Source organism: Lepidochelys olivacea, assembly GCF_965140295.1.
Source record: "Lepidochelys olivacea isolate rLepOli2 genome assembly, chromosome: 13".
NCBI lineage: Eukaryota > Metazoa > Chordata > Testudines > Cheloniidae > Lepidochelys > Lepidochelys olivacea.
Window position 1 is genome coordinate 14553057 of NC_140423.1, and position 26725 is coordinate 14579781.

Consider the following 26725-nt stretch of genomic DNA (forward strand, 5'->3'; position numbering starts at 1 on the left):
GCGTTTACATTTAGACGTTGTTGGGGGTTTATTGTGTGTGTATAATCTAAAATAGATATGTAAAATGGGATTCAAAATGAAGTGTCTGCAGTTTATGCACTTAAACACAATACCTAGTTCATTTTTGTGTACAATCTAATTCTTTAAGATTTTTGCAACAGAGTGACAGACTTTTAAATAGTGGTATTAGTGAGGCTATTGTTAGTACAGGAATTTATACTATCTGCCAGTAATGTGAAAATAACTTCAAGCTGATTTAAGTTTGGAAAAGTTTAGAATTCTCCTCCTTCCTTTTCATAGGCCATAAGGATAAAATCCAAAGTGTCTCTGTCTCTGTCAAAGGCAGTTTTCACAGCACTAATGTGTAACTACTTCAGCTTGTTGCATCACTTAAAAATGCATTAATATATTCACTGAAATATGGATTCAGCAGACTTGTAATCTGAAATATGAGACATTGTGAGTTTTTAATGTAGCTGGGTAAAACACTTTTTATATAACAAATTAGTATAGAAATTAGCAGAAAAAAATGAGTTGGTGTTCAAGATTATGCTGCTTATTCCCAGTAGGTCAGGGAAGAGATGTAATCAGGTATTTCCCTAACCCTTCTTTATGGCATATTGGAAACATAGCTTGTATTTTGAATGAGTGCTAAAGACTTCTTCAATATAAAACTTATCTGTGTATTTGAGATATGATGTTTGTCTCTTTAAAAAGTCTTGTTTCATTTTTTATTTTTTTAATTTTAAAAGCTAGTTGTGGTTCTGTTTCTATAGGTGCCAGAGTTCTCTGTTCTACTGAGCCTCTTGACTCTGTCCTGCACAATAGAAGTATTTGAAATATTACGAAGGGAGAAGTAAGTACAACTGATGACTTCTACAGATTCTCTTTAAAGTTAAGTGAACTTAAACAGCTGAAAAAGTAGCTCAAGGAAACCAAACCAATGGGTATACTTTTAATGGTGTATGAATACAGATAAAAATCAATCTCCTTTGACGTGTAGCAAGACTTCCATGCAGTAGTCTTCTAGCCTAGCATATCTGCATGCATATGTGAAGAGAAGCTTACAAGTGTCCTTACTGTGACCGGAGAACGTCCCAGGAAGAACTGAGACATCACGTTAATACATGATAGGGAACGAAACCCCGGAAATATGCCAACTCAACCCCTTTTAGTATATATGGATGGACCGGATGGGATAGCCAGTACTGTTGGTGTGCAGATGGAGAACAATGATGCCTCAATGCTGATAAAAGGGACCAACACAATTTCTTACAAAAACGTGCAAGAAAAGTTCTTGATGCAAGCAGAAGGGTGTATGCCTTTGGATTGCATGTTTTGTGATCAGACTTTTAAACACCCTGAAGAACTTGGTAAGCATGTCTTAACTCAACATAGACCAACGCTTTGTGAACCAGCAGTTCTGCGTGTCGAAGCAGAGTATATTAGTCCTCTCGATAAATGTCAAGTTAGAACAGACTTGCCATCACCAAACAACAATGAGAAGGACAATGAAGAATTTAGCTGTGAAGTTTGTGGGCAAACATTTGATGAAGCTTTTGATGTTGAGACTCACATGAAAAAGCATAAGGACTCTTTCACATATTGGTGTAATGTATGTGGAAGAAGATTTAAAGAGCCTTGGTTCCTCAAAAATCACATGAGAACACATACTGGTAAACCTGGTTCAAGAAATAAGCTTCAACAAGGTTCTGAAAGCCCAGTAACAATAAATGAGGTGGTACAGGAGCATGTAACTGAAAGTGTAACATCACCTTACAAAATCTGCATGGTTTGTGGTTTCCTATTTCTCAATAAAGAAAACTTAATTGAGCACAGTAAAGTGCACACCAAAGAGTCGGCATCCAATGGTGAGAGCCCACAAGTCACTGATGGAGCCAATAAAGGAGGACTGGCTCAGAGAGAAGAATTTCTGCAATTTTTGAACTTAAGACCAAATGTGACTTCAGAAAAGAGTAGATCAGTAAAACCTGTGAAATGGATAGCTGAACTGGATCCATTCAATACATATCAAGCATGGCAGCTCGCTACCAAAGGTAAAGTTGCTGTTGGCCATGGACAGATTAAAGAACCAGGGCAAGAAGGAAGTACAGACAATGATGATTCATCATCTGATAAAGAAGAACTTGGTGAAATTTGGAATACAAATAAAGGTAGCCAAGTTAGTCAGACTGAAAGTACTGGGAGGTCAAAAGTAAATAAAAGTAGCAGTTGTCCAGGAAATGGTACCCTGTCCCAAGACAAACTGAAACATCCCAATGTTGAAGTGCCTTCTATGGAGATGGATCCTAAATTGTCACAAAACAAGGAGAAACCAACACACTGCTCAGAGTGTGGCAAAGCCTTTAGAACATACCACCAGCTAGTTCTTCATTCAAGAGTACATAAGAGAGATAGGAGGACTGATACAGAGACTTCAGCCACTTCTAGAACATACTGTGCAGACTTAATTGTAACCCTACATGAAAATGGAGTAGTAGATCGAACAGAGGGAGGCTCTGAAGATGGATCTGAAGATGGACTACCAGACGCCCTTCATTTAGGTAAGAAGTATATATGAACATTTTAGATTAAAATAGCATAGATATCTTTGTTTTGTTTTTTTTGTACTAAGCAAGGAAATGTTAAATTATCTGCCTAATTTGTCCATCATAAACAATGACCAGACGATGATATAAAATGCCAGGGGGTGGTATCTCCATTTTGAGATCTCATTAACATATATAAAATATTTAATGTCCTTCTGTTTATGCTTTGGGTTTAGGAAATTATGATGGTAAATTAATTTACCAAACTGGATAGCAAGTGCAGGTAATGGTTAGGGAAAAAATTTACTAAAATAACTGGTTTAAAAAAAATTTAAAAAAAAAAGGTTTCAGAGTAACAGCCGTGTTAGTCTGTATTCGCAAAAAGAAAAGGAGTACTTGTGGCACCTTAGAGACTAACCAATTTATTTGAGCATGAGCTTTCGTGAGCTACAGCTCACTTCATCGGTGATGAAGCTGTAGCTCATGAAAGGTCATGCTCAAATTGGTTAGTCTCTAAGGTGCCACAAGTACTCCTTTTCTTTTTTTTAAAAAATAGACTTTTAAATAGTTGATTGCCACTGGAAAAAGAATTAGTTGTCACTGCAGGCTTAAAATGAAATGCAGTGTAATGTACAGTCTTAAGTTAGTACTTTTTTTTTTTTTTTTTTTTTGCACTATCTAGGAAGAACAGGAGTACTAACTTGTGGCACCTTAGACTAACAAATTTATTGGAGCATAAGCTTTCGTGGGCTACAACCCACTTCATCGGATGCATAGAATGGAACATATAGTAAGAAGGTGTGTGTGTATCTACATATACACAGAAGGTGGAAGTTGCCATACAAACTGTACGAAAGAGGCTAATATTTAATTAGCCTCTTACAGTTTGTATGGCAACTTCCACCTTCTCTGTGTGTGTATATATATCTTCTTACTATATGTTGCATTCTGTGCATCTGATGAAGTGGGCTGTAGCCCACGAAAGCTTATGCTCTAATAAACTTGTCAGTTTCTAAGGTGCCACAAGTACTCCTGTTCTTTTTGTAGATACAGACTAACACAGCTGCTACTCTGAAACCTATCTAGGAAGCGAATTCTTCTTGAGAAACTGCTTAGCAACTATAGTCCAAATATAGTGACTTTCTTTTGAAAAATAATCATAGAAATGTAGGGCTAGAAGGGACCTCAGGAGGTCATCTAGACAATCCCTGAAAGGTGTTTGTCTGTCCAGTTTTTAAGAACATGCAATAATGGGGATTCCACAACCTCCCTTTGTAACTTTTCAGTGTTTATCTATCACTATAGTTAGAATGTCTTTTTCAATATCAAACCTAAATCAGCTTGTTTTACAGATTAAACCAATTACTTGTTCTGCCTTCAGTGGACATAGAGAACAGTTGATCGTATCCTGTTTATAACGGCCATTAACATATTTGAAAACAATTATCAAGCCCGCCCCTGCCCCGTCGTCTTGTCTCAAGACTAAACCTACCCACTTTTTTAACGGTTAATCATAGGTCAGGTTTTCTAAACTTCTAATTTTTGTTGTTCTCATCTGGATTATCTCTCCATTTTTTTCACAACTTAAAGTGTGATGCCAAGAACTGGACACAATATTCCAGCTGAGGCCTCACCTCTACTGAGTTGAGAGGGACAATTACCTCCTGTGTCGGATTTACAACACTTCTGTTTTTGCGCCCCAGAATATTAGCCTTTTTTGCAACTACATCACATAGTTGGCTCAGTCAATATGTGATGCGATGTAACCCCCCAAATTCTTTTCAGCAGTACTACTGCTACTACTAGCCGGTTAAACCTATTAAACCCTGCACTTGTCTTTGCTGAATTTCATCTTGTTGATTTCAGACCACTTCTCCAATTTGTCAAAGCTGTTCTGAATTCTAATCCAGTCCCCCAAAGTGCTTGCAACCTCTCTCACCTGGTGCCATTCTTAAATTTATTAAGCATATGCTCCACTCCTTTATCCATGTCATTTAATGAAAATATTGAATAGTGCTGGGCCCAGGACAGACCCCTGTAGGACCCTACTCAATACAATTCCACTGTTTGACAGCGAACCACTGACAACTACTCTTTGAGTATGGCCTTTCACCCACCTTATAGTAACTTCAACTAGACCACATTTCTCTTGTTTGTTTATGAGAATATCACATTGGACTGCCAAAAGCCTTACTAAACTCAAGATATATCCCATCTACAACTTCCCTAATCTACCAGGCCAGTAACCCTATCAAAGAAGGAAATGCCATGGTTTGGCATGATTTGTTGTTGACAAATCCATATTGGCCATTCCTTATAACTCTGTTATCCCTTAGGTAATTACAAATTGATTGTTTAATAATTTGTTCCAGTATCTTTTCACGTATTGAAGATAGCTTGACTGGTCTACAATTCCCAAGTTCTTTGTTACCCATTTTAAAGATAGGTATTATGTTTACCCTTCTTCAGTCTTATGGGACGTCACCTGTGCTCCATGAGTTCTGAAAGATAATCGCTTATGGTTCCAATATTCCTTCAGGTAGTTCCTGACGTACTCTAGGGTGCATTCAGTCAGGCCCTGCCAACTTGAGTGCACCTAACTAAAGTGTTCTTTAACCTGTTTTCCTATTTTAGCTTGTGTTCCTTCCCCCTTGTTGTTAATGTTAATTGTGTTAAGTGTCTGATCACAATTTACCCTTTTAGTGAAGCCTGAAGCAAAATAGGAACACCTCAGCCATCTGTTGTTCACTCTTCTTCCCTGCTAAGTATAGGACCTACACTTTCCTTCATCCTTCTCTTGTTAAGTATGTGTGTGTGTGTCATTTCTTACTGCTTGTTGTGTCCCTTGCTAGGTGTAACTTACGTTGTGCCTTAATCTTTCTGATTTTGTCCCTACGTGCTTGTACTATTCTTTTGTACATATACTTAACAATGTGTCCGTGTTTCCACTTTCTGTAGGTTTCCTTTTGGGTTTTTTTCCTCCAGGTTGTTAAAGTTCCTAATGAGTCCTACTGGCCTCTTTCCTCCATGTGGGAGTAGTTTGCTTTTGTGTGTCTGTCTCTTTGAGAGCTGGCAGTTTCTCCTGAACTTCTTTTCCCCTTAGATTTTCTTCCCATGGGACCTTAACTACCAGTTCTCTGGGCTTGTTAGTTTTGTTTTTAAGTCTGTTGTCCTTATTTTGGTGTTCTCACTCCTTCCTTTCCTTAGAATCAATAATTTCACGATCACTTTCACTCAAATTGCCTTCCACTTTCAGCTTTACAACCAATTCTTCCTTGTTAGTCAGAATGAAGTCTACTTAATTACTACTTCCACCTTTAGAAACAAAAAGTTGTTCAAGAATGTACTGGGCATTTTGTATTTTGACATATTACTTTTCCAACAGATGTCTGGGCAATCAGTCCCCCCTTACTATCAGATCTAGTGTTTTTTGGATATTTCTATTGATTGATCTAGAAATGTCTCACATAACCCCTCCTCCTCATTTGGTAGTCTATACTAGACTGACCATGACACAGCCCCTCTTTCTGTTTTTGTTTTGTTCTCTTCTCTTATCTTCCTCAGACTTTCAAATGGTCTGCCTCTAATCTCCTTCTAGACCTCCAAACAAATGTGTATTTCTGAGGTCTAATGCAACACCTCCTTTTTTCCCCCCACCCATCCTTCCTGAGCAACCCATATTCTAGCCATGAGATTTCTCACCCAGTCTCTGTGATGCAGTTAAGTAGTAATTTTAGCTTATGGACTGATATTTCCAGTTTTTCTTCCCCATATGGTCTTGCCATATTGTAAAATGAAAGTTATTCTTCATTTTCTGCTTTTGTGGAGGCAGGCAGAACAGTCTAATGTTTAGTATCTGCAGATATTAGAACTTTAAAAACTGAAGAATTAACTCTAAACAATTTGGTCACTGCTCTTGTATGTAGCATATTCCCTTGAATGATGTGACGTTAGCAAAATTCAATGTTATGGACCAACATCCTTAAATTACCAGAAAGAGGAAAGGTAGGCAAGTTACTGGCATGTGAATTGACTAAGAGACCGGTATGCTTAAATACACTACTTGGAAGAAAAGTGCTAACACAGTTTCCTTGGCCAGAGTAGTCAGGATCAAACTGTTTGTTACTGCTGAGATTCAAAGTTCTAATCCTGTGTAGGATGGGAATATATGGAACATTAAAACTTTAACAATTCCTCTAGAGTTAACATTTATTGTACTCTTTTGGGGATTAGGGTAAAAAAAAAAAAAGCAAAGATGGTATTTTAACTGGTTAGAATTTCTAACTGTGGTCTTGCATCTTCATCTTACATGTGACATACTTTGTGTCTGCATTTAAAGAAAGGATACTTGCATAACCTCAAGACACAGTGTACAGAATGTCCTGGCACACACTATTGCATTTTTTCCAATTTTAGCAATGTACAACCCTTAGTTTGGCTGCTGTTACTGATTCAATTAAGAAATGCTAAATGTACTTCTTGTTGCTCCTTCTCAGTTGCTGTTATCTTCCTGCATTAAAACAGTTATCATGAGATGTTGAGTCATAGTTCCAATGCATATATCAGTTTGAATGGGTGTGTTTTAAAACTATCACAAAATTTTCTACTATATATAAATATAAATTTAAAAAAGAAAAATAAAATACTTTCAGCACAAGTTTGAGCCATTTGAAGCCACTTAGTTTGTCAAATACCGAAGTGATTAACCAAGTAAAAGGATGAATTTACTAAAAACAAAATCCTTTCTAGTCCATTTTGATCTGAGTGGTGACAGTTGGTGTTCTCAAAGGTGTACTTAATGCAGCCTGATTTAAAAAAAAAAAAGTTGACTGACTTTTATAGTATTCATGAATAAAACTTTCTCCTCTTCCTTGTTAGACATTATGCTGCACTTGCTACCCTCTAGTGGTAACTATTGGTGCTTACACTTACAGAAAGAGACAAAGTTTCTCTAACTGCGAACTTGAAAAAAATGTTAAATTCTGTGAAACACTAGTCATGTCACTTCCTTTCCCCTGTATGTTTGCCAGATCTCAACTTAAGTATTAATAATTCCTAGGGACAAAAAATGAAGACCATTTTACCAAGACCTGTTGATACTAAAATGGTCTCCACCAGCCATGATATTCCATTGATTAGTGCAAACTAATTTCTGCGGTAGTGTACTATAAGCCTGTATCTTATCTTGTCTAGTTTAAATTCCTGTCTTAAAGAAAACATTTGGTCTGTTTGTGGGCCATAAAGGATTTATAAGATATGGTATACACAATGGAGAGAGGCATACATGATTAAAGTTAATGAAATGTATTTGTTCAACTCTTAGGGCCTAGTTTTGGATTTTGTTTAAATCCCAATGGATCCTTCATCAGTCACAAACCACAATACTATCTGACGCACAACTGGAAGTCTCTTAAAACTCTCTTGACAGTCAGATAGCAGGAGTGTGCAGTAAAATAGATCAGAGGGGTTTTTGCCGATCTATATTGGGAGCTAGCCTCCCCCTAATTAAATGGGGGGGGGGAGGTGATTTCTAGCAGACACTTGTGCTTTTGAGGTTGAAACAAATGGAGCCCAAATTTACATTTACTCCTCATAATGTGGGTTTGCATGTTTTTTTTCCTTACAAAGATAAAAATGAAGATGGCTTGGAAAGAGCAAAAGTTAAAAACCTTGGGGCCTCAAGAGAATGCAGCTATTGTGGAAAATATTTCCGCTCAAATTATTACCTCAATATTCATCTCAGAACTCATACAGGTAAAGGATTTTAAATTCTTCAGGAGAAGGTCTGCTTAAGCGAGATCAGAGGGAACTTTAGATTCCGGTTAAGAACAAATTAAAACTAAGATCTAAAATCTCCAATGTTGCAACTGAAGTGTAAATGAAACATAGCCTTAAACAGCGATGCATATTTATTTTAATTTCCTAAACTCAAATCTACTGTAAATTAGACTCACGCTAGACTCTTATGTCTCTGCTACACTTTGATTTGTAATGTTGTATCCTGCCTTTCAGCCTTGTCTAATTATCACACTGCTTTTAAAAATCCAGAATACAACTCCCAAGTATGTGCCACTGCTGCTGTGTCAGAGACTGTTGTCCCTGTTTTCAGTAAAGCTTCTTTTCCATACCCCATACATACTCCTCCTCCAAAGAAACTGTCTGTCAGTGTATTTAATGAACGGAAATGTCCCTATTTTTTTCTCAAAGGACTGTTTATACATTTGGCTAATATTATTCCCATTTGCTGACCAGCCCGTGTTGTCTTTGGCCATGCTGACATGTGGCTGGAATTGATCAAACGGGGTCCCTTTAATTATGCTTATTTCCTTTATCTGTGCTCAACAGATTGCTAACTGCCATCCGTACACTTTCTGAACATGTAGGAAAAACTCTCATCCTAACCAGAAGATGTCACTGTAGTTAACAAAAAGACAAACAAACCGCCCACAAACAACCACTAGGTATAGTTCTTTAGGGGTCATGGATCAATTTGGAGCCTGCATAAGAAATGTGTGTGTTTTGAGCAGGGGGAGGAGAAAAGAACAACACTATATTTTCTTAGTCTTGTGAATTCTAAAACTCATTGAATCATTTAATTATGTTGAAGATTTTAAATCAATATGCATCAAACTTTTTCTCTGATGAAACTGTTTCAGGTGAAAAACCATACAAATGTGAATTTTGTGAGTATGCAGCAGCCCAGAAAACATCATTGAGGTATCATTTAGAGAGGCATCACAAGGAGAAGCAGGCTGATATCACAACAGATGTGAAAAGTGACAGCAAAGTTTTGTTACAGAGTCAGGGGATGGACCTCCTGCAAGCCACTGATGGTGCTCAAGAAACCAAAAACTTGAAAAAGTTTATTGATGGTGCCAAAGATGCAAAGGGCTGCCCACCTGTAAAGCAACAAAAAGAGATATTGTCTTCCTTTCAGAGCATATTGGGTGGTCCAGTCATCTTGACCATGAAAAATGATACTCGGGACTTAAAGAAGAGTGCAGTTGGTAATAGCTCAAATCAAATGAATGAGAACTCAGACGCTCCTTACCTGGATAAGCTAAAAGCAGAGGGAAAAGCAATGGAATCTCAGGCAAATGATCCCATTGATAAAAAAGAGAGAGATGCTTTAGTGACATTGGAGGGAGATGATATCCAGTTGATTGGTGCCTTAAAGGACATAAATAATGTGGAAGAAATGAGAGAGAGCGCCGAAAAATGCAAACACAAGCATATAATGGGTTCTCAAGAAAAGCCGTTAAATTTATCTACTGGGACAGTGCAAGAATGTTCAGTGATCTCAACTGCTAAAGGCTTGTTAGCAACCAGCACCTGCCCATTTTGTACTTATAGAACGTTTTATCCAGAAGTCCTTATGATACACCAGAGGTTGATGCATAAATACAATCCCGACACTGTTAACAAAAATGGTTACAGAAACAAGGCTTTGGCTAAAGCCAGGCGTACTGGATGCCCACCAGCTCTTCTTGGTAAAGATGTGCTTCCCCTGTCTCTTAACCCTAATAAAAGCAAGGCTTCCCTATCTATGCAACCAAAACAGTTGCATACAGAGAAGACTAAACAGTGTCCCCCTCTACAGAGCAAAGTCCCTGTTTTTTCTACTGTAGATCCCAGCAGTTCAGCGCCAAGTAACTTGAAGTCTTACAAACCACAAAGCATTGGCGCTCAGGCGAGTAGCTGTCGGCAACCACAGCAAGATATGTACTCAAATCCTAGTATTTCTTCAGTAATGGATAGAGTAAAAAAAGCTGAACCTAAAGCAAAAATTCTAAATATATCAGCTTCTCAACCTGGTGTAGTCAGTAGCAGCATCAATTGCTCCTATGATTCTCCTCTTAATGAATCTGCCTGGCTCAGTAATCGAGGAAGAGAATATCTCTGCAATAGATCTGTGGGTCACATAAACTTAGAATTTGGTGAACCATCTTCTAAAAGAGTGAAACCTAATCTGTTAGCTCTTGAACACGTTGACTCTGCAAGGATTAATTACAGAAGATATGACATGAGCAGATCTCGTGTTGCAAACAGATATGCAAATCTGTTACCTCAGGAATGTTCACATGCCAAACCTGCATCCTCTGTTTTGCCAACCAAACAAGGGCTTCTGAATTCAGATGAAGTTGATTCTCGAAATGTACTAACTATTCTGAAAACCTATGAGCCATATAGCCCTGGACCACTTTATGGTTCTTTTGGACCTAGCAATGGCCAAGCAACCAGCTCTCCAATAGAAGGTACTGTATTTTCTCTGTTTATACTCAACTATAACTCTGGTAAAACTTAAATTTTTGCTCTAACTTGAAGGTAAATGATTCAAATCAGATATTTAAATGCACAAAACTGTCTCTGCATCACTAGTATCTACTGGTGCAAATGATGGTTTGTCAGCATTTTATTATCTTACTCAATGGCTTATGATAAACTTAAGGTCACAGGAAGTATTCAGACTTCAAATTCAATCAGTGTAACTTGTTGCTTCATATACACAATAACAAACATCTGTTGCAGGAAGTTGAGTTTTCTAAAAGGTTAATTTTTAAGTGTTACTATGACAGCTATTCTTATTCTTTGATGTCAAATATGTACTACTGTTAGTACTCCCAACCTTCATTGCAGATGGTCAGTTAATGTTTCTAGAGTATATTAAAGGATTATAATGCTAAATGTTAAACATTTAGCATCTCATGCAAAGAAACCTTGGACCCCATGGAATGTTTATCAAATTTCTTCCAAAGAGCATTTAAAAAAAAAAAAAGTCCAACCTCCAAAATATATTAAATCCTGTAAAACTTACTTCAGGTCTGCCTTAACCCTATATATTCTACATCTGAACTAAAAACTTCAGTGGGTTACATTAATACGTAATTTTTAATAGAAGCTGAACACTTCATTAGAAATGTGTCTGTCTAAATGTGTCTGTTGAATATTCAAATTGAAAAGTCCCATCACTAATCAATAGTATTAACATTTTATTGTAGTAACTTCATTTGGTAAATATCACTCTTAACCAAGATTTTCAAAACCAGGAGCCTAAAGTGAAATGCATGAATCCATTTTTAGGCACCTACCTAATTTTACAAAATGTTGAACATGTGAGAGCTCCCACTGAGGTCAACATGGACTTGAGACACTAAATTTACTTATGGGGAAAAAAAACTTGAACTTGGGATCTTGCCATTTCTATCTTCACCTATTTTTATTTGTACTCTTGTACTGCAGTCTAACACAGCCACCAAAGTTGAAATGCTGTACTATGTAGAACTCAGTGGCTTTCTATTTATAGTCTGACATACGATTTGAAAGATGTATCTTTGCAACTTATCTATATCAATTGCTTTTTACAAAAACTCTCAAAATGTTGTAGACATAGAAAGAATTTCTTAACTTTAATTATGCCTCATAACCACTGAGCTCCATGGAAGCATGCATATGAAGTACTCTTTAAACTTTGTCAGCAACTTGTCCTCTGTGGAAATAAGGTAATACATTTATAGTATATTGTGGTGTGTAACCAATATTGCTGAACCAGTTCAGGTTATAGCAGATGTAGTGATGGCAACATATTAAACCTGCATTTGGAAGTTGAAAGGTATAGTGGGTGTTGGTGTGGGTGGTTTTGGGTAGAGATGTGTAAACCTAGTCTCCACTAGTGGGAATATGGGAGGAAGAGTGACAGCTTTATTTCTCATCTGATGGATGAGAGGTGGAATGCAGTATCTGATTCATTTCTGAGTGTTTGAAATTATATTTGTGATTCCTAGTCACATGGGCAGTGTCTTCTGCCATGTGTAGGCTACAGCAGCACAGCTAAGGTGTTGGATATTTCTACACTACACTACATCGATGGAAGGGGTTTCTCCATCAATGTACCTAATCCACATCTCTGAGAGGCAGTAACCAGGTTGAAAAAGGATTCTTCCATTAAGTCGATCTAACTATGGTGCTCAGGGCATGACATTTTTTCACAGCCCTGAGCAACATAGCTAGGTTAATCTAATTTTTAAGCATTCAAGCCCAGGCCTTGAATGTTAACCTTGGCTGCTAGGGTATGTGACTTGCTTTGGAGACACATGAAATAGTGAGTTGGGTATGGGTTCTCTGGGTTGGGAGGCTGTATGTCTTCATTCTTATATAAATAACAAGAAAGGGAGTAAAAGGGGGGAAATAGTCTGATGGATGGGCTTTTTGAAAAGAGAAATATATCGAAATACTTTAAGTAACCTGGCTTTTCACAGAAGTTATTGATAAAATCTTAACTTTAGCTGAGTACTGAAGTTTTTTAATGTGGGAGTTTACTTTTAGAAAGCATTTAAGCCTTAATTTGATGTGGACGTTATCTGTCTGTAAACGTTACTTTGCTACCGTTATGTATTTTCAGTAAAACACAAGACCGCATTGGCAGCAGAGGTAGAGCCTGTAACTTCTTTGACCAGTTGATGGCTAGACACAGAAACAGCCATCCACTAGTCACATTTATAAACTCTGAAACAGTCTCGGCCTTTCATCTTTTGGTTAAACTGCTTATTGTGAATAATGTTCAGTTTACATGCTCAGAAGAAACTGATGGTCTGTCCTTCAGTCTAAATGAGGGCCTTCTGTGGATCTTGAAGCCATCATTGGCCATGCAACGCAAGGCCTACATGCAATAATCCAAAATTTCAAGAAATGTTCTAGGTATTAATGAATAGAACCCTACTGATTCTGGTGAAATCCAGGAGGAGGAAATTGAGGGGAACACATCAAGCCCCTTGCTCGCATCTAGTAGCGTATGCGTGTGCACACATCTGTATATATCTATCTCAGGTCTGCCAATCCTCTCAGTTTAAAATATTGACAACCTGAATGGCTTTTTCTGCCTGAGAGGAGATAATAAGAATAGTGACATGGAGTAGAGGATGGGAAGGGAGGCCACATGGCAGAATGGGGTACAATGGGTTGGCAGGAGAAGTTATGGAGGTGAGACAGACACAGCCAGAGACAAAGGGAAATGAGGGAATTTCAGGGAGTCCCTGAAATAAAGGGATGGGAATTTGCAGGGGTTGGGAATGCAACAAATCCCTTTTGTGTGATTGAGTTCAACTTACAGAAGCAACAAAGCATGAGAAACTCTATCTAGATTCCTGTAATGCCTATGTTGGAGTTCACCTGGATTTTCTCCTTCCTTTATGCTTCTTAAAAACATCTGCAAACCTAGCCCTCTTCCTATGCTAAAACTTTATGGCATCTGATGGAAATTCTGCTTCTGAAATCTGAGCTTGTGGACATCATAATACACACATTGCAGCATGTGGCAATTACTATATCTGTAGGAACAGTCCTACATGTGCAGTTTTCTGCACCTCGAGGCAGTAAGGTCTGTAGCTTGCAGCTGAGAATGTAAACTTCATCAAATAAATTCTGTAGTTTCCACTTCTTAGTCATCTAAACCACCATTTTCCCCCATAAATGGTCAAAAGGCCTCAATTAGATACTACATTGAAGAAGCCTTAGAAGTACCTAGATAGAAACCAAAGGTAGACTTCCTAGGCCAATACATTTTTGAGATGACATTCAAAAATAATTAAACCTCTTGCAAACTCTCATCTCATTGACTTGTTCCATTAGCCTCCAACTCTCAGATAATCCTCTTGATGGTGCCCCATACATGAGTAAATTCAGATGGATTTGTTTTTGGGGCTGGGGGAGGAGGGGGGTTGGGGTTGGGAAGAGGAGACAGCCAAATTGTGATAAGTATTAGACACTTAATGGACAGGTTGCAGATTGAAAAGAAGTCTAATGTTGTTCTGTGGTATAAGTTACAGAGAAACTTTCTTACACATTAAAAGTATGCAGGTGTACCTAAAAGTAGTAACAACTAGCAACTCTTAAGGGATATGTTTTATAAGATAGCATATGCAAATAGTTTGCAGGTGTACAGCTGCAAGTTCTGGTACCCTTATTTCTCCCTGATGTTCTAAAACATGATGTTAAACCCCTTTTTATGGCCTGTTTTGTCTTGTGGAAACATTATTTAGGTCCTATGAACATGTTATATTACGTTAAATGCTGGATCAAATTGTCATGAGAATATGTTCCATTTGGCAAACTTGATTAAACCACGTTTATTGCTCGTAAACTGTGCCAGTTTGCATTGCCCTGAAGAGACAGAAACATTCTGAAACTGCTCAGTTTGTGTTACTCTCAAATTAGTCATCCTTTGCAGTGGCAACACTCTATCAAGTGTAACCTGTTGGCTGATAGATCTGGCCGAGACTGAAAATTGAAGACAATTGCTCAGACACATTCCAGCAATTTTGTAGATTATGTTGAAATTAATTTAGTTTTGCCATTTAAATTTAATTAAAGCCTTACTGGTTTTTTCACACTGCATTTAAGGCTTTCATGGAATATAGACAGTAGTTTAGCTTTTGTATCCTAATGGAGTATTGGTTCTTGAAACAGACATGACCTTTTTCTAAGTTTTATTAGCTTAGGTGAAAAACATTGCATAAGATTTAATATGATCAAGTATTGATTTAAACCTGTATTTAGAAATCTTAAGTGATCCCTTTAGTAATTAAATCAATAAGCACAATACTGCCTTGGTAATGGCATTACAAAGTCTGTCCATGTAAATACATACAAAGATTTAAAAACAAAACAAAACCCTAAAGCTTTCTGTACACTTACTATCACGTTGAAAAGAAACTTAAACTTGAAATGCAGCCTGTTACCATGGCATAGTAAATTATCAAAAACTTCTATTTGAAAATGATGCATATAAAGCATATAGAGGAGGTAGAAATCCTGTACCTAGCACCACATCATTAAGACAGATGACTTGTTCAGTTTTAAAATAAATTAAATTGAACACGTCTGTAAAGTAGTTTACAATGCAAGCCCAATAAAAGTTGTTGTGATAGACATAAGGCAATGTAGATTCTAGTTCATTGTAAATATTCACTTTTAGACTAGTATACTGGTCTTTCAATAAATAATAGCTGTTTTGAAAAAACTTGTGTGTTATATTGTGCTTACATGTTGCTGATCTGTGTAAGAGGAAAACTTTAAGCCCTGGTCTACATGGGAGTGGAGGGGGAATTAACTAAGTTACACAACTTCAGTTACGTGAATAACGTAGCTGAAGTCGACATACTTAGATCGACTTACTATGGTGTCTCTGCTGCGGTGAGTCGACTCTCCCTGCGGCACTGGAGTACAAGAGTCGATGGGAGAACGCTTAGGGGTCGATTATCACGTCTAGTCTAGACGTGATATATCTATCGATTTGCTGCCCACCTATCCAGTGGGTAGTGACTACATACGCTTAGTAGAATGAAAGGGTGATGGGACCTTTATGTGTATATGGGAGTGATGTTTCATATAAGGCCTTAATATTAAGTTTTTATTTTTTCTTAGATGCCTAAAATTCCATACCACTTTTTTAGGATTGTTCTTCTGCAATATGTCTTTATTGTACCTCTAAAATTGTTGTGCTGTGCATTGGTTTGAGTGCTGTCTTCTACTCCATAGCAGTCTGCACTTCAGTGGCAAAGCGTACCTACATAAGTAGTTTGTGTAAAGCACTTTTGAATCATTGGGTGAAAAGGCACTATAAAATCACTTCACTTGCAAATGAAAAGGGCATTGAGTAAATTGTATGATGAGCCTTGTTTTCCAACTAATCTTGTTAATTCCTCTTAAAATTTACTTTATCAGGAAAAAGGCCGGTGTCATACCAACACTTATCTAACAGCATGCTACAAAAGCGAAGTTATGAGAGTTTTATTGGCAATGCACGTTTTCGACCAAATGACAAGAAAACTTGATTATTTACTTCAAGAAATGGTAAACAATCCTGTTAATTAAATGACTTTACTTTTGATATTTGTTAAATCTCGCATCAAATATAGTGGTACGTGAAATTATTAGAAGAGTTATGGAAAAAAATTATGTGAATTAGGTCAGTGAGAAGAATACAAAAGTCCCCTTTACTATGAAAAATTAACTAAGTATCATGGTCAGTGTTTAGTATTGTATTTTTGAAAAGTCCAAATGACTTGGTTTAGAACCTTCACCCTTGATAGTAAATGTGGAGGAACTTGTTTTCCAAAATAAATGGGAGCATTAACAATATTTAAATTAAATCTATTAAACTAGATTTAAAGGGTTACAATATCAGTCTATTAAAGTGTTCAAGGGAAGGATGTACACAAAGTTAAAATGTGAGTTTAAAAACCTACATGGAGAATTAACTTACAAATGAGGAGGCAGCTGATATTAGCTAGGATTCATGCACTTATGAAAACTTGATCTCTAAACTTGATATCTAAGCTATCATGTCCGACAAATTTCCCTGCCAGTTCATTGCACTGCATTTTTGAATATTCACAAGATGGTGTGAAATAACTAAAGTTCCACTGCTTGAGTCAAGCTTTAACTGTTTTTCTGGGTAGAGATTGCATGACATCCTGTGTATCATTCCTCTGGAAACACTTCCTGATGTTCAACTCCTTGACATTGACACCTCATGTATTATATGTGCTTGGAGTTATATAACCTTATTAGTTCCCCAAGAGGGGTAGGGGGAAGTCTTTTGTAATCAAGGCAGTCGGCTGTAACTCTGGAGTTGGGATTTCTATGTAACCTTGGTCAAGTCACATAATCCACCTGTCTCGAGTCACTAAAATCTAGGGTAGTTCTTACCATATCCTCAACAGTGAGAGGGAACTGTTTTTGACATGTTTATATGCTCAGTTGATGAACATAAACAGTTCTGTATCCAGTTTTTACTCTTGCTTTATATATTAATTCTCTCTAGTCTCTGTTTTTGTTCCTCTTTCTGGAATTTCTTCCAGTTCAGGTAGATGCTGCTTGAATGCTGCAGTGTCCAGACCTATACAATAATTTACATATTGTTCTACGTGCTCTAGAGATCTGAACTATCACCTCTAGTCCATAAAGCAAAGCTTTTATATCTACTGCACGTTAGATTGTTTTGCTACAGCACTGTCTCTTGGGTCTCTTTTGACCATTTTTTGCTAAATACCTCCCACTCAAGTTTCTCTTCCTCCCCCCCGCCCGGATATCTGTCTGTCTAACTTTATTTCCTGCTTATATTTCTATTCATGGTTTGAATGTCTTGAAAAGCTGATTTAATTGCCAATTTTTAATCTACCAAATAGATGCCACATTTCATGTGAAAACATTGTCTAAATATGCCTATTAAAGAACGTGTATATAAATTTCAATTTTAATATTTAAAGATCTTTCTCTAGCTGCATTATTTGAATTTTATTAGTTTATAGCACAAAACTATTTTTGGTTTGTTCTAGGTCTGAGGACGCAAATGCAATTTTTGTGGAGTTATTACTTGCAGTTCATCCCTTGAGAGAAATGAATGGTGAAAGCTACTGAACTAAGCTGTGATTGTACTGTATATAAAACACTACAGTTTTATAATATTGGTTCGGTTAACATTTGTACCAAATAGTCATAAAAAATTGTAGTCTGAACAGTTGGGTTATAAAGGTGTGGAGAATGTATATCTCAATGTTGGTCTTGAATAATATTTTTCTTTAGAATTAATTGACCAAATATTAGGTAGGAATTATATTTTTATGTACTTGAGTGCTGCTGAAAAGAGATCCTCTTTGAAATAGTATATAATCCTTGCACCTCAGGTAAACTCTGTAAATATCTAAGCATGTTGGTTTAACTACTGTTCCTTTTTCATAGAGGTGGCAGTTTCTCATTTTGCGTTTTTTCTGCTATTACTGTTAGTTTTTAAATAACTTTTTCAAATGAACTATGACATTAAATTGTTCAGTTTAGAAGTATTGTGATCATCCTAGCTAAGGTGCTAACTCTTTGCTGTTCAATCTTGCACATACTAGGACCATAATTTGTTGAAGCAAACTCTCTGCTTCTGTTGAATTGATGTTTCCAGCAACTTATCTTAAAAAGCAAAAGAGAGAAGCAGTTCTTGTCACATCCTGTTCAGGATCTTTCATAGTGTTCCTGGGACAGTCAGAATTCTCTCCTTATGTTAATTTCATAGTCTCTGAAATGAATATCTCCACCAACTGTTAAAAACTCTAGTAGCAGAATGTACGGAGGACTCGCAGGACAAACAGGAAATATTTGAATACTTCAAGTGTTTAGGTTTTTACCAAATGTAATACACTTTCATTTAGGAAAAACATAGTATCTTTATTTTTGCATCATTTTGTTCAGACTCAAAAATAACATAAATATGTAACAGGCTTATAATAAAAACCATATGGAACTGCGAAGTTTTCTTAAGGGGATGTGGCTTATCATGGTTTGGCCTGCTTGACTGTGCTCGGAAGCTTCTTGAAATCCCTCCTAGCATCTTAATTACAAACTGAAGTGTTGGAAGTATACTAAGGAACAATCTGCTATGGGAGAACTGTGGTCCCTGTATTTTTATGAAGACAGCAGGAGTTTTTTTCTAATGCACAGGCAACTAAACTTGTTAGAGGATGACCAGATATCTGCCAGTTGAGCTGTTGCATATTTTGACTTTTTTTGTTTCTACATAAAGCCTGTAATTGAGACTTGATTCTTCTGTACCTAATTTTGAATTCCATATATTTTAGTAAAAAAAATTTTTTTTGCACTGTTCATTTTGCTCTTTGCCCTTCATATAGCAATTGTAAAATAGCCAAGCATAGAAATTCTTGTTTTCATTATGCAAATTGAGACTTTCTAGTTGTATGGCTTAGTTCCTGTAATTTAAATGGAACCTAATTTTAATGTCTCTGTAAACTGGCGATGTAATGAAGTGCTGTGTATCAGGAAATTGTACACTATTTACTTTTTTTCCTGTTCATAAGCTGAGCCATATGTACATAATCTAGATTGTTGTCCTAGTTTTGCACTTTTATAGCTTATTTTTTTGAAGACGAATTCACTTGGAAGATGGCTAATCTATTTTTTTGTCTGATCTTTCAATGAATCTTATAGAATGCATGCTGGAACAGTCTTTATACGTTTTAAGGGATATGTGATTAAAAATTCCACAGGGCTGCATTAAGAATGAAATCTGAATTGCCAAATCTGTCTTTAAAAATCTTTTTTTCATGCTGGTACACTTTTTCAAGTTTTATTTTTTGGCCTCCTCCTAAATCTCTCGGGAATGGATTAGAGAACAATGTACCTAAAGATTTGCCCATTTCATGGAGTTACAGCCCTGTACTTCAAAGTATACTTTTGCCCATCAGTATTAACTATTGGGATACTACTGGTTTTTATGTTTCTTTGGAGAGAACAGTGCATGTATAGAGGTACAAGTTGTTGATTTTGTTTTATTTATTTCATTCTATTTTGTCTGATTTTTTTTAAGATTGTTGAAACCTTAAGCTGTCAAGCAGTAGACACATTACTCATTTAATTTATAATGTATTTCACTTTAGCTGAGTATGTTATTACATGTGGATGTAAATATATATTTGGTGTTTTGCAAATCTGGCTTTTTGTCTTGTTTTATAAACTTCAGAATATTTTAATCTTCACTTGAGTGACGCTGGATAGTGAGTATAATATATGTTTAAATGATCGAAGGTTAGTTGAATACAAGCTTCCAGACAACTAATTTGAAGAATGTCTATTTAGCTGTCTTTCTAGAAAGATTGCAAAAGAAGCCCATACTCCCCTTCAGTTAGCTCCACTTGATTACGTCTCCTAGATTTACACTCTATGCAATGCATTCTTAACGGTGGATGGAAGAGATCAGAATCCTCCATAGATAATTCAGATAATAAGGGGTGATCTTTTAAGCTTCAGACTTGCCATGGACTTAGTGTTCACTGAGGACAAATGCCTTCTGAAATAATTGTGAAAACTGGATTTGGGTGTATGGGGGGGGAAGAAGGGCAGGAGTTGGAAATATGATGTGTTTAAATGCCTGACTCCCTCTGAAATCAATGTGAAGTAAGTGCCTAAACTCATTTGAGGATCTTGGCTTTAATCGTCAATGAAGGGGAAGGCCATGGAAAGCCTGGAGCTTAAAAATAAGCATGGGAATCAGAGGAAAAAATGACTTTCTTTAAAGTAGTACGAGTAGGGACTAGGACTGTTTCTCACTCATAACTAAAATGTTTGAAAATGAGAACCTCAGCTGTGTGGTTAAGGCTTGTCTACACTGGTTTTAAGGTGTGTTTAAGGTGACTGTCATTCACTCTAGCAAAGGAGGTCTGCAGTAGATCCTGTAGTCTCCTACTGAAGCACAAATGGGATCTACTTTAAGCCCTACTGTACAATCATTAAGATGTAATTACTATCCTTTAATATGAACAGCAAAATAAACCCACCCTGGTGTATGAAGAGTGGATAATATATATGGAATGACTAAAATACTTAATTTAGGGTTTCTTGCTCTTCTAAAGTCTGAGATTTTTTGCAAGTCTGTGGTTTTGCTATTCTTCCATTCTCTCTCTCCTGCCCCACCCCACATTGCTAACTGGAGTGAGATATCTTCTGCAGGTTTTAGTTCCACATAGGGATACACTAACTTTCTGTGAAATAGTATATATGAACTAAGACCCCAGGTCAGGTGTAATTCCAATGCCTGGGCACAAAGTGCCCAATATATTTCTAAGATCTCCATTTTAACGGATACTGAGCTGGGACTTGACAAATACAGCGGAAGATTTAAATTGACCAGGAAGGGAAGCAAATATGGAGATTCTGCAGTCTGATGGTGTGCAGCCTGTGGTCCAGGAGTCACGTGTGCCTCTTTGGGGATCTAAATTGTGGCCCTCAAAAGTATGTGAATGTGAATTTAATTATGATGTAAGGGACCAGACACCAGCTATGGGTGAAGTGAATAAAACTGCACCAACCATTCCTCCTTCCTGACCCTAAATCCTCTTTGCTGGGGATTGTGGGGAAGGAGGTACCGGAAATAACTATGCTTGCTGGGAATCAAAGCATGGGAATTTCTGTGGCTGGTTTCTATTCCCTTTGTAGCACCTGAATTGAACAAAGGCAGTGGACACCAATGCTGAGAATCTGCCCCTAAATAATGTTTGTGGTCCTCTGACCTTTTCATGTATTCATTCCTCAAGTTGAAATGACTGGACTGCTATGGTACCACTTAGTGTTTTGGTGCTTGTCGCTGGCAGCTATATGGGGTGATAGCTCTTGCTTTTAGATGTGGATAAAAATTCTTACGAGACACACCAGAAAAATATAATGGATTTAAACTGGTCAGATTCAGGGGACTCCTTTCCAGTGAAGGACTGGAGCTCTTTGTTCACATACAGGTACTCACAGTGGGGAGGGATGTTGATGCATTCTCCTTTGCACCTGGTTGGACAAATCTTGTATGCAGTTTCACTGCTTTAATTGTTTGTTTGCTTTCTGGTCTGCAAGGGCCTGCTGCCATCGAATAAGTATCAGACCCTTATTGGGCTGGCCAGACGAGAATTTCCTTTTGTGAAAAATAGAAATTTTTCACATTTGGCAACACAACAAAAGAGACCTTTCAAATTTTTTCTTGAAAAAACACTGGACACCAATCATTCTCTTCTCAGTCTTTCCTGTGGGCGCTGCTCCACTTTGTGTAAATAAATATTTATGGGACCAGAAAGAAGACTGACTTTAGTAGACTAGTAATTAGGGAACTTGCCTGTTCTTTTCCCCACCTCAGAAATTCCATGTTGCACCTGAAACCTTCCAAGCACACTTTGTCAAATTAAGTTTCCACAAAACATTTTAGTTTTGACAAAATACTATTTTCCAAGGCAGCTGTACTTATTAATTTTGTGTATTCACCATGGCTTGCTTATGTATTTGTATCACTAGAGCACATAGACGTCTTGACTAAGATCAGGAGCTCCTTCAGCTAGGCACTGAAAATACATAATAGGCTGTGCTTATTCCAAAGATTTGTCTAATAAATAGGAAAAAATTGAAGTATTAACCCCATTTTTCAGATAGAACTGAGGTAGAGATTAAATGGTTTACCTTTTGTCATACATGAACTCCATGTCATAGCTGGGATTAGAACTCTGCATCTCAGTTCAGTGCATTAAGCACAAAATCACCCTTTTTCTCCAGGTAAGAACTTTTTCAGTTATTTTCAGCCTTTTAAATATTGCTTCCACCATTACTGAAAGTTATCATGACCCTGAGACTAATATCACTGTAGTGATGATGGGAGTAGGCTCGGAAAGTGTGTGAGATTGTGCCAGCTGATATAAAATTTATACTAGGTACAATTTTGGTTAGAAAATACCATATGCAAGAGGACAAAAATGTCAATGCAATTTTCAGGTCTATTATAAACACGCCTTTTAAAATGGCCTTGTTAAGCTTTTTGTATTATAAATCGGTGATTAAGGTAAACAGCAAATGTGCTGAATTGGGGAAAAGATTTCAAACTGTTTTTCTGGATTATTATATAGTAGGCATCCATTTTAGCACTTAAATACTGTATGTGCTGCACTGTTTTAGTCCTTAAGGCATTTCTTGTCCATGAAATGTACTAATATACAGATAAAGCTGGCCTGGACTCTTCTGATTGAAACTTGTGGGGGGATGAGAGGGTTTGTTTTGGCAAATTCCTTATTTTGTGTTTTTTCTTCAAAATAAATTGTCCCACTTTGACATTTTTTAAATGAAATTCCACTTTGGCATTTGAAATAACTTTTATTTTCAAATTTAATAAAACTTGAATAGAAATGTAAAAGTCCCTTTGAGATTAAACATTTTAACTGACCCATTCTGAAATATTTTGATATTTAGTTCATGAAAGCTTTTCAGATTTTTGACTCAGATTTTGATACAGGATTTTTTTTTAAGGTGTGTCTCATGATACAGGAAAACAGTTTCTCACCCAGCTCTCTACATATAGACACTGAATTAGACCACATCAGTGTATGCAGCCTATGATTTCAAACCACTGATACATACCAATTCAACTCATTTAGCGAATTGTTTTTTCTAAAGATGGAACATTTGAATTAGGGTTTATATTAAAGGGATGCAGTGGAAAATACGGTCCAGAAGAGAGTGTGGGGGTGTTTGATATCATTACAGTAAATCAAAGCCAGATCTTTGGTGTTCTGGAATTTATTAATTTGCAGTGTAAGCCCTTCAGTTTTAACTGTGGTGAGTTAATATCTTTTTACTTTACACTGTTACTTGATGACCTCCAAGGTCTTTTATCAATATTATTTAAGCCTTTCCACTGTCCTATGAGAAGTGAGCACTATCCCAGGTGAGAGCTGAGGAAGCAAAGGAGTAAAGAACAGGGTCACTAAGGGTGCGGCTACACTAGAGAGTTTACAGTGATGCAGCTGCACCAATTCAACTGCACTGCTGTAAGTTCTCTAATGTAGCTGTTCTATGCTGATGGGTGAGAGCTATCCCGGTGGGTTAAATACTCTAGCCCCTACAAGCCACGCTAGCTATTTTGGCAGAAGAAGCTCTCATGGACATAGCACTGTCCACAACGGAGCTTATGTCAATGTAACTTTATATCACTCAAGTGGTTTATTCACACCCCTGAGCAATATAAGTTATGCAGACATAAGCTGTATGTAGATATAGCCTTAGTCAGGAGCAAAAATAGAACAGATTTGTTCACTGTGCTCCATTTGTTACACCAAGATAAATCTGGAATGGCTTTATTGCGTGCTATGAAGTTCTTCTGGCTCTATGGAGAACAGGAACTAGATTCAGGACTTCCTGCTTTAGCCACTAAACTAGCCACAGTGTAAACTAAGAATTTATATGTAACAAAATTAAGCCTTCTGAGTTCTCATAGTAACTGTTTTTCCTTTTATGCAAAGCACTATGTTCTGTTCCACCTACAAGCAGAGTATCATTACAGGGCTTTGAGTAATGTCTAAAATGCTGGAATATAGAACAAAAATGTATGATTTCACTACTGTAATTATAACTGTCAGATCATTTGGGTGATAGCATTAATAGTAATATTTTGTTTGGAGAAATTCACCCCTGTGCTTTTTAATAAAATTGTATAATCAAAGAAAATGTTCTATTCTTTGATTTAAAATTATAAGGAAGGAATTTTCATTTTCTCTGACTAGGAGGGTTTAGTACTGACTTACAAAGCTTAACACACTTGCCCCCCCCCCCCCCCCCCTTCTTAACAGTAAAAGAAAACATGGGGAAAATTGGCAATCTAGTACACTGAAGCTCAATCTTTCCAAGATATAAAGTATTCATTCACTAATTTGTGCACACTTAAACATACTACATTTAATTAGGATTAGCAGCTTTTTTAATTGCAGGTGATTCATGGGGAAAAGTCACTTACTTCTGAATGCATTCATGCATAATGACATTAAAATAAACTAAAATAGGTTTAAAAACTAGTGAACTTCATTCATACTTCATTGCTCCTAAGAAAAATTAGTTTAGAAAGTGGATCATATATAGTAAAATCCTTTTATTAGGGAAAATATGGTCCACATTTTCAAACAGGAATGCCACTGCAAATGTATAATTTGTACATCCAATTATACAAATTGAGTGCACAGTAATCAGGCATGCTCATATGCACTTTTCAAATCTGTAATGTCACTGCAATCACAGCAGTGTATGTGATTTAAGTGTGAAATTGTTTATACACTTTTTGTATGTATGTGTTTCTCACTGGCAAATTTAGTGAGACTTAATCTCTGAGAATTCCTCATGCGACGGAACATAGGCCTTGAACATAATTTTTTTTTTTAATGAGGCCGGGCAATGTGAAAGAACAGGGGAATATTTTTTTAATTCACTAGTTGTGGATCCCTCTAGTGTAGTGTCATGTCCATGCTCCCCGCAGGCACCACAGTGTACTGAACCGCGCACACGACTGGGAATTAGCCCCTAGTACGTTGTCACCTTGGTCTCCATTTGAAAACACTGCCCCCAAATTATAATATATGAAAGTACTGTAAAAAGGAGTTAAAGGTAGATTAAAAATAATGGCATAGCTCCTGATTATGGATTGACCTGTGTTCTTCCCTATCACCATCCATTCATGTCATCTATGTCATGCTTTGCTGTTGAGGCTAATTTACAGTAAGCTCCCGGGGATAAGGACCTGCCAGTTTTATGTATCTATCCATCTATGTACACATCTGTTACTATATAAATAATGGGCCAAATTGTGTCCGTATGCAGGAAAAATCCCTATATTGGTCCAGGAAACTCCATTAGATTCCTCTAGTCTTCCATTAGTGATTCTCTCCCCGCCTCCACCCCCCGCCCTTCATGGATGAGACAGGGCAAAGCTGCAGATCCCTCACAATCACGAGAGGCCAGGCCCTCAGCTCAGAGTGCTTGTGGCTAATGAACCTGTTTTGATCTATCCCTGAGTGTGGCTTAAGTGGAGCCAGACTGACAGGTCTTCCTCTGATGGAGCAACCTCTGGGACTTGTGAGGGGCTGCAGTGGTTCTCCTGACTGAAGGGGGTTCTGGTTAAGAGTTAATGCAGCTGCTGGATTCTCCATATAGTTGGGGGGATGGTGCACAGTTCAGCCACCCTCAGTCTGGCAAATCGCTAGCCCTGAAGAGGGCCACCCAGGCAGAAATGGAATGACAATAGATGTTCAGCCCAGCTGTAAATGGGCTTCCACTTTTGTGAGCACAAGTAACTGCAGATGTAATTTTGTTCTGGCAATTATTTGTACCCCTACGTTAGGTTCCTTGTACTTTTAAGTACCTTATTTGCAGGTGGTGCCCCAGAGTATTTATGGGTGTGATTTTCAAAAGTGCTCAGCATCAGTCTAACAGCTGCAAAAGAAGTTAATGGCAAAACTCTTAATTTCAATGGGATAGATGAACACTCGGCATATTTGCAAATCCCGCCTTAGATGCCCAAGTGGCTTAAATGGTGTGTACAAATACATAGGGCAGAAAAATTGGAGGCCTTCTCCTGATGATCCAGTCCTAAATGATTTGGCTGACTGTCAAAGGAAGTCTGTCAAAACCAATGTTAGTACCTGGGGTCCTTACTAATGCCTAAACTACTTTAGATTAAGTAAAAAGAAAAGGAGTACTTGTGGCACCTTAGAGACTAACCAATTTATTTGAGCATAAGCTTTTGTGAGCTACAGGTGCATCCGATGAAGTGAGCTGGAGCTCACGAAAGCTCATGCTCAAATAAATTGGTTAGTCTCTAAGGTGCCACA

At 37.3% G+C, this 26725-nt stretch overlaps 1 protein-coding gene across 6 annotated transcripts in view; it reads left to right on the forward strand.

Moving 5' to 3' along the window:
- The window catches only part of ZNF217 (zinc finger protein 217), a 36783-nt gene extending 16745 nt beyond the window's left edge, over positions 1 to 20038 (forward strand). For 5 of the 6 annotated variants that reach the window (XM_084645604.1, XM_084645606.1, XM_084645605.1 and 2 more), the window contains exons 2-6: positions 777 to 2564; positions 8178 to 8303; positions 9206 to 10804; positions 16269 to 16397; positions 17885 to 20038. In XM_084645604.1, coding sequence (XP_084501730.1) covers positions 1154 to 2564; positions 8178 to 8303; positions 9206 to 10804; positions 16269 to 16378 — 3246 coding nt within the window. In that variant the 5' untranslated portion in view covers positions 777 to 1153 and the 3' untranslated portion in view covers positions 16379 to 16397; positions 17885 to 20038. The remainder of the gene's footprint in view (positions 1 to 776; positions 2565 to 8177; positions 8304 to 9205; positions 10805 to 16268; positions 16398 to 17884) is intronic. The other variant, XM_084645609.1, reaches the window with a different exon arrangement.
- Positions 20039 to 26725: the final 6687 nt, after the last annotated feature.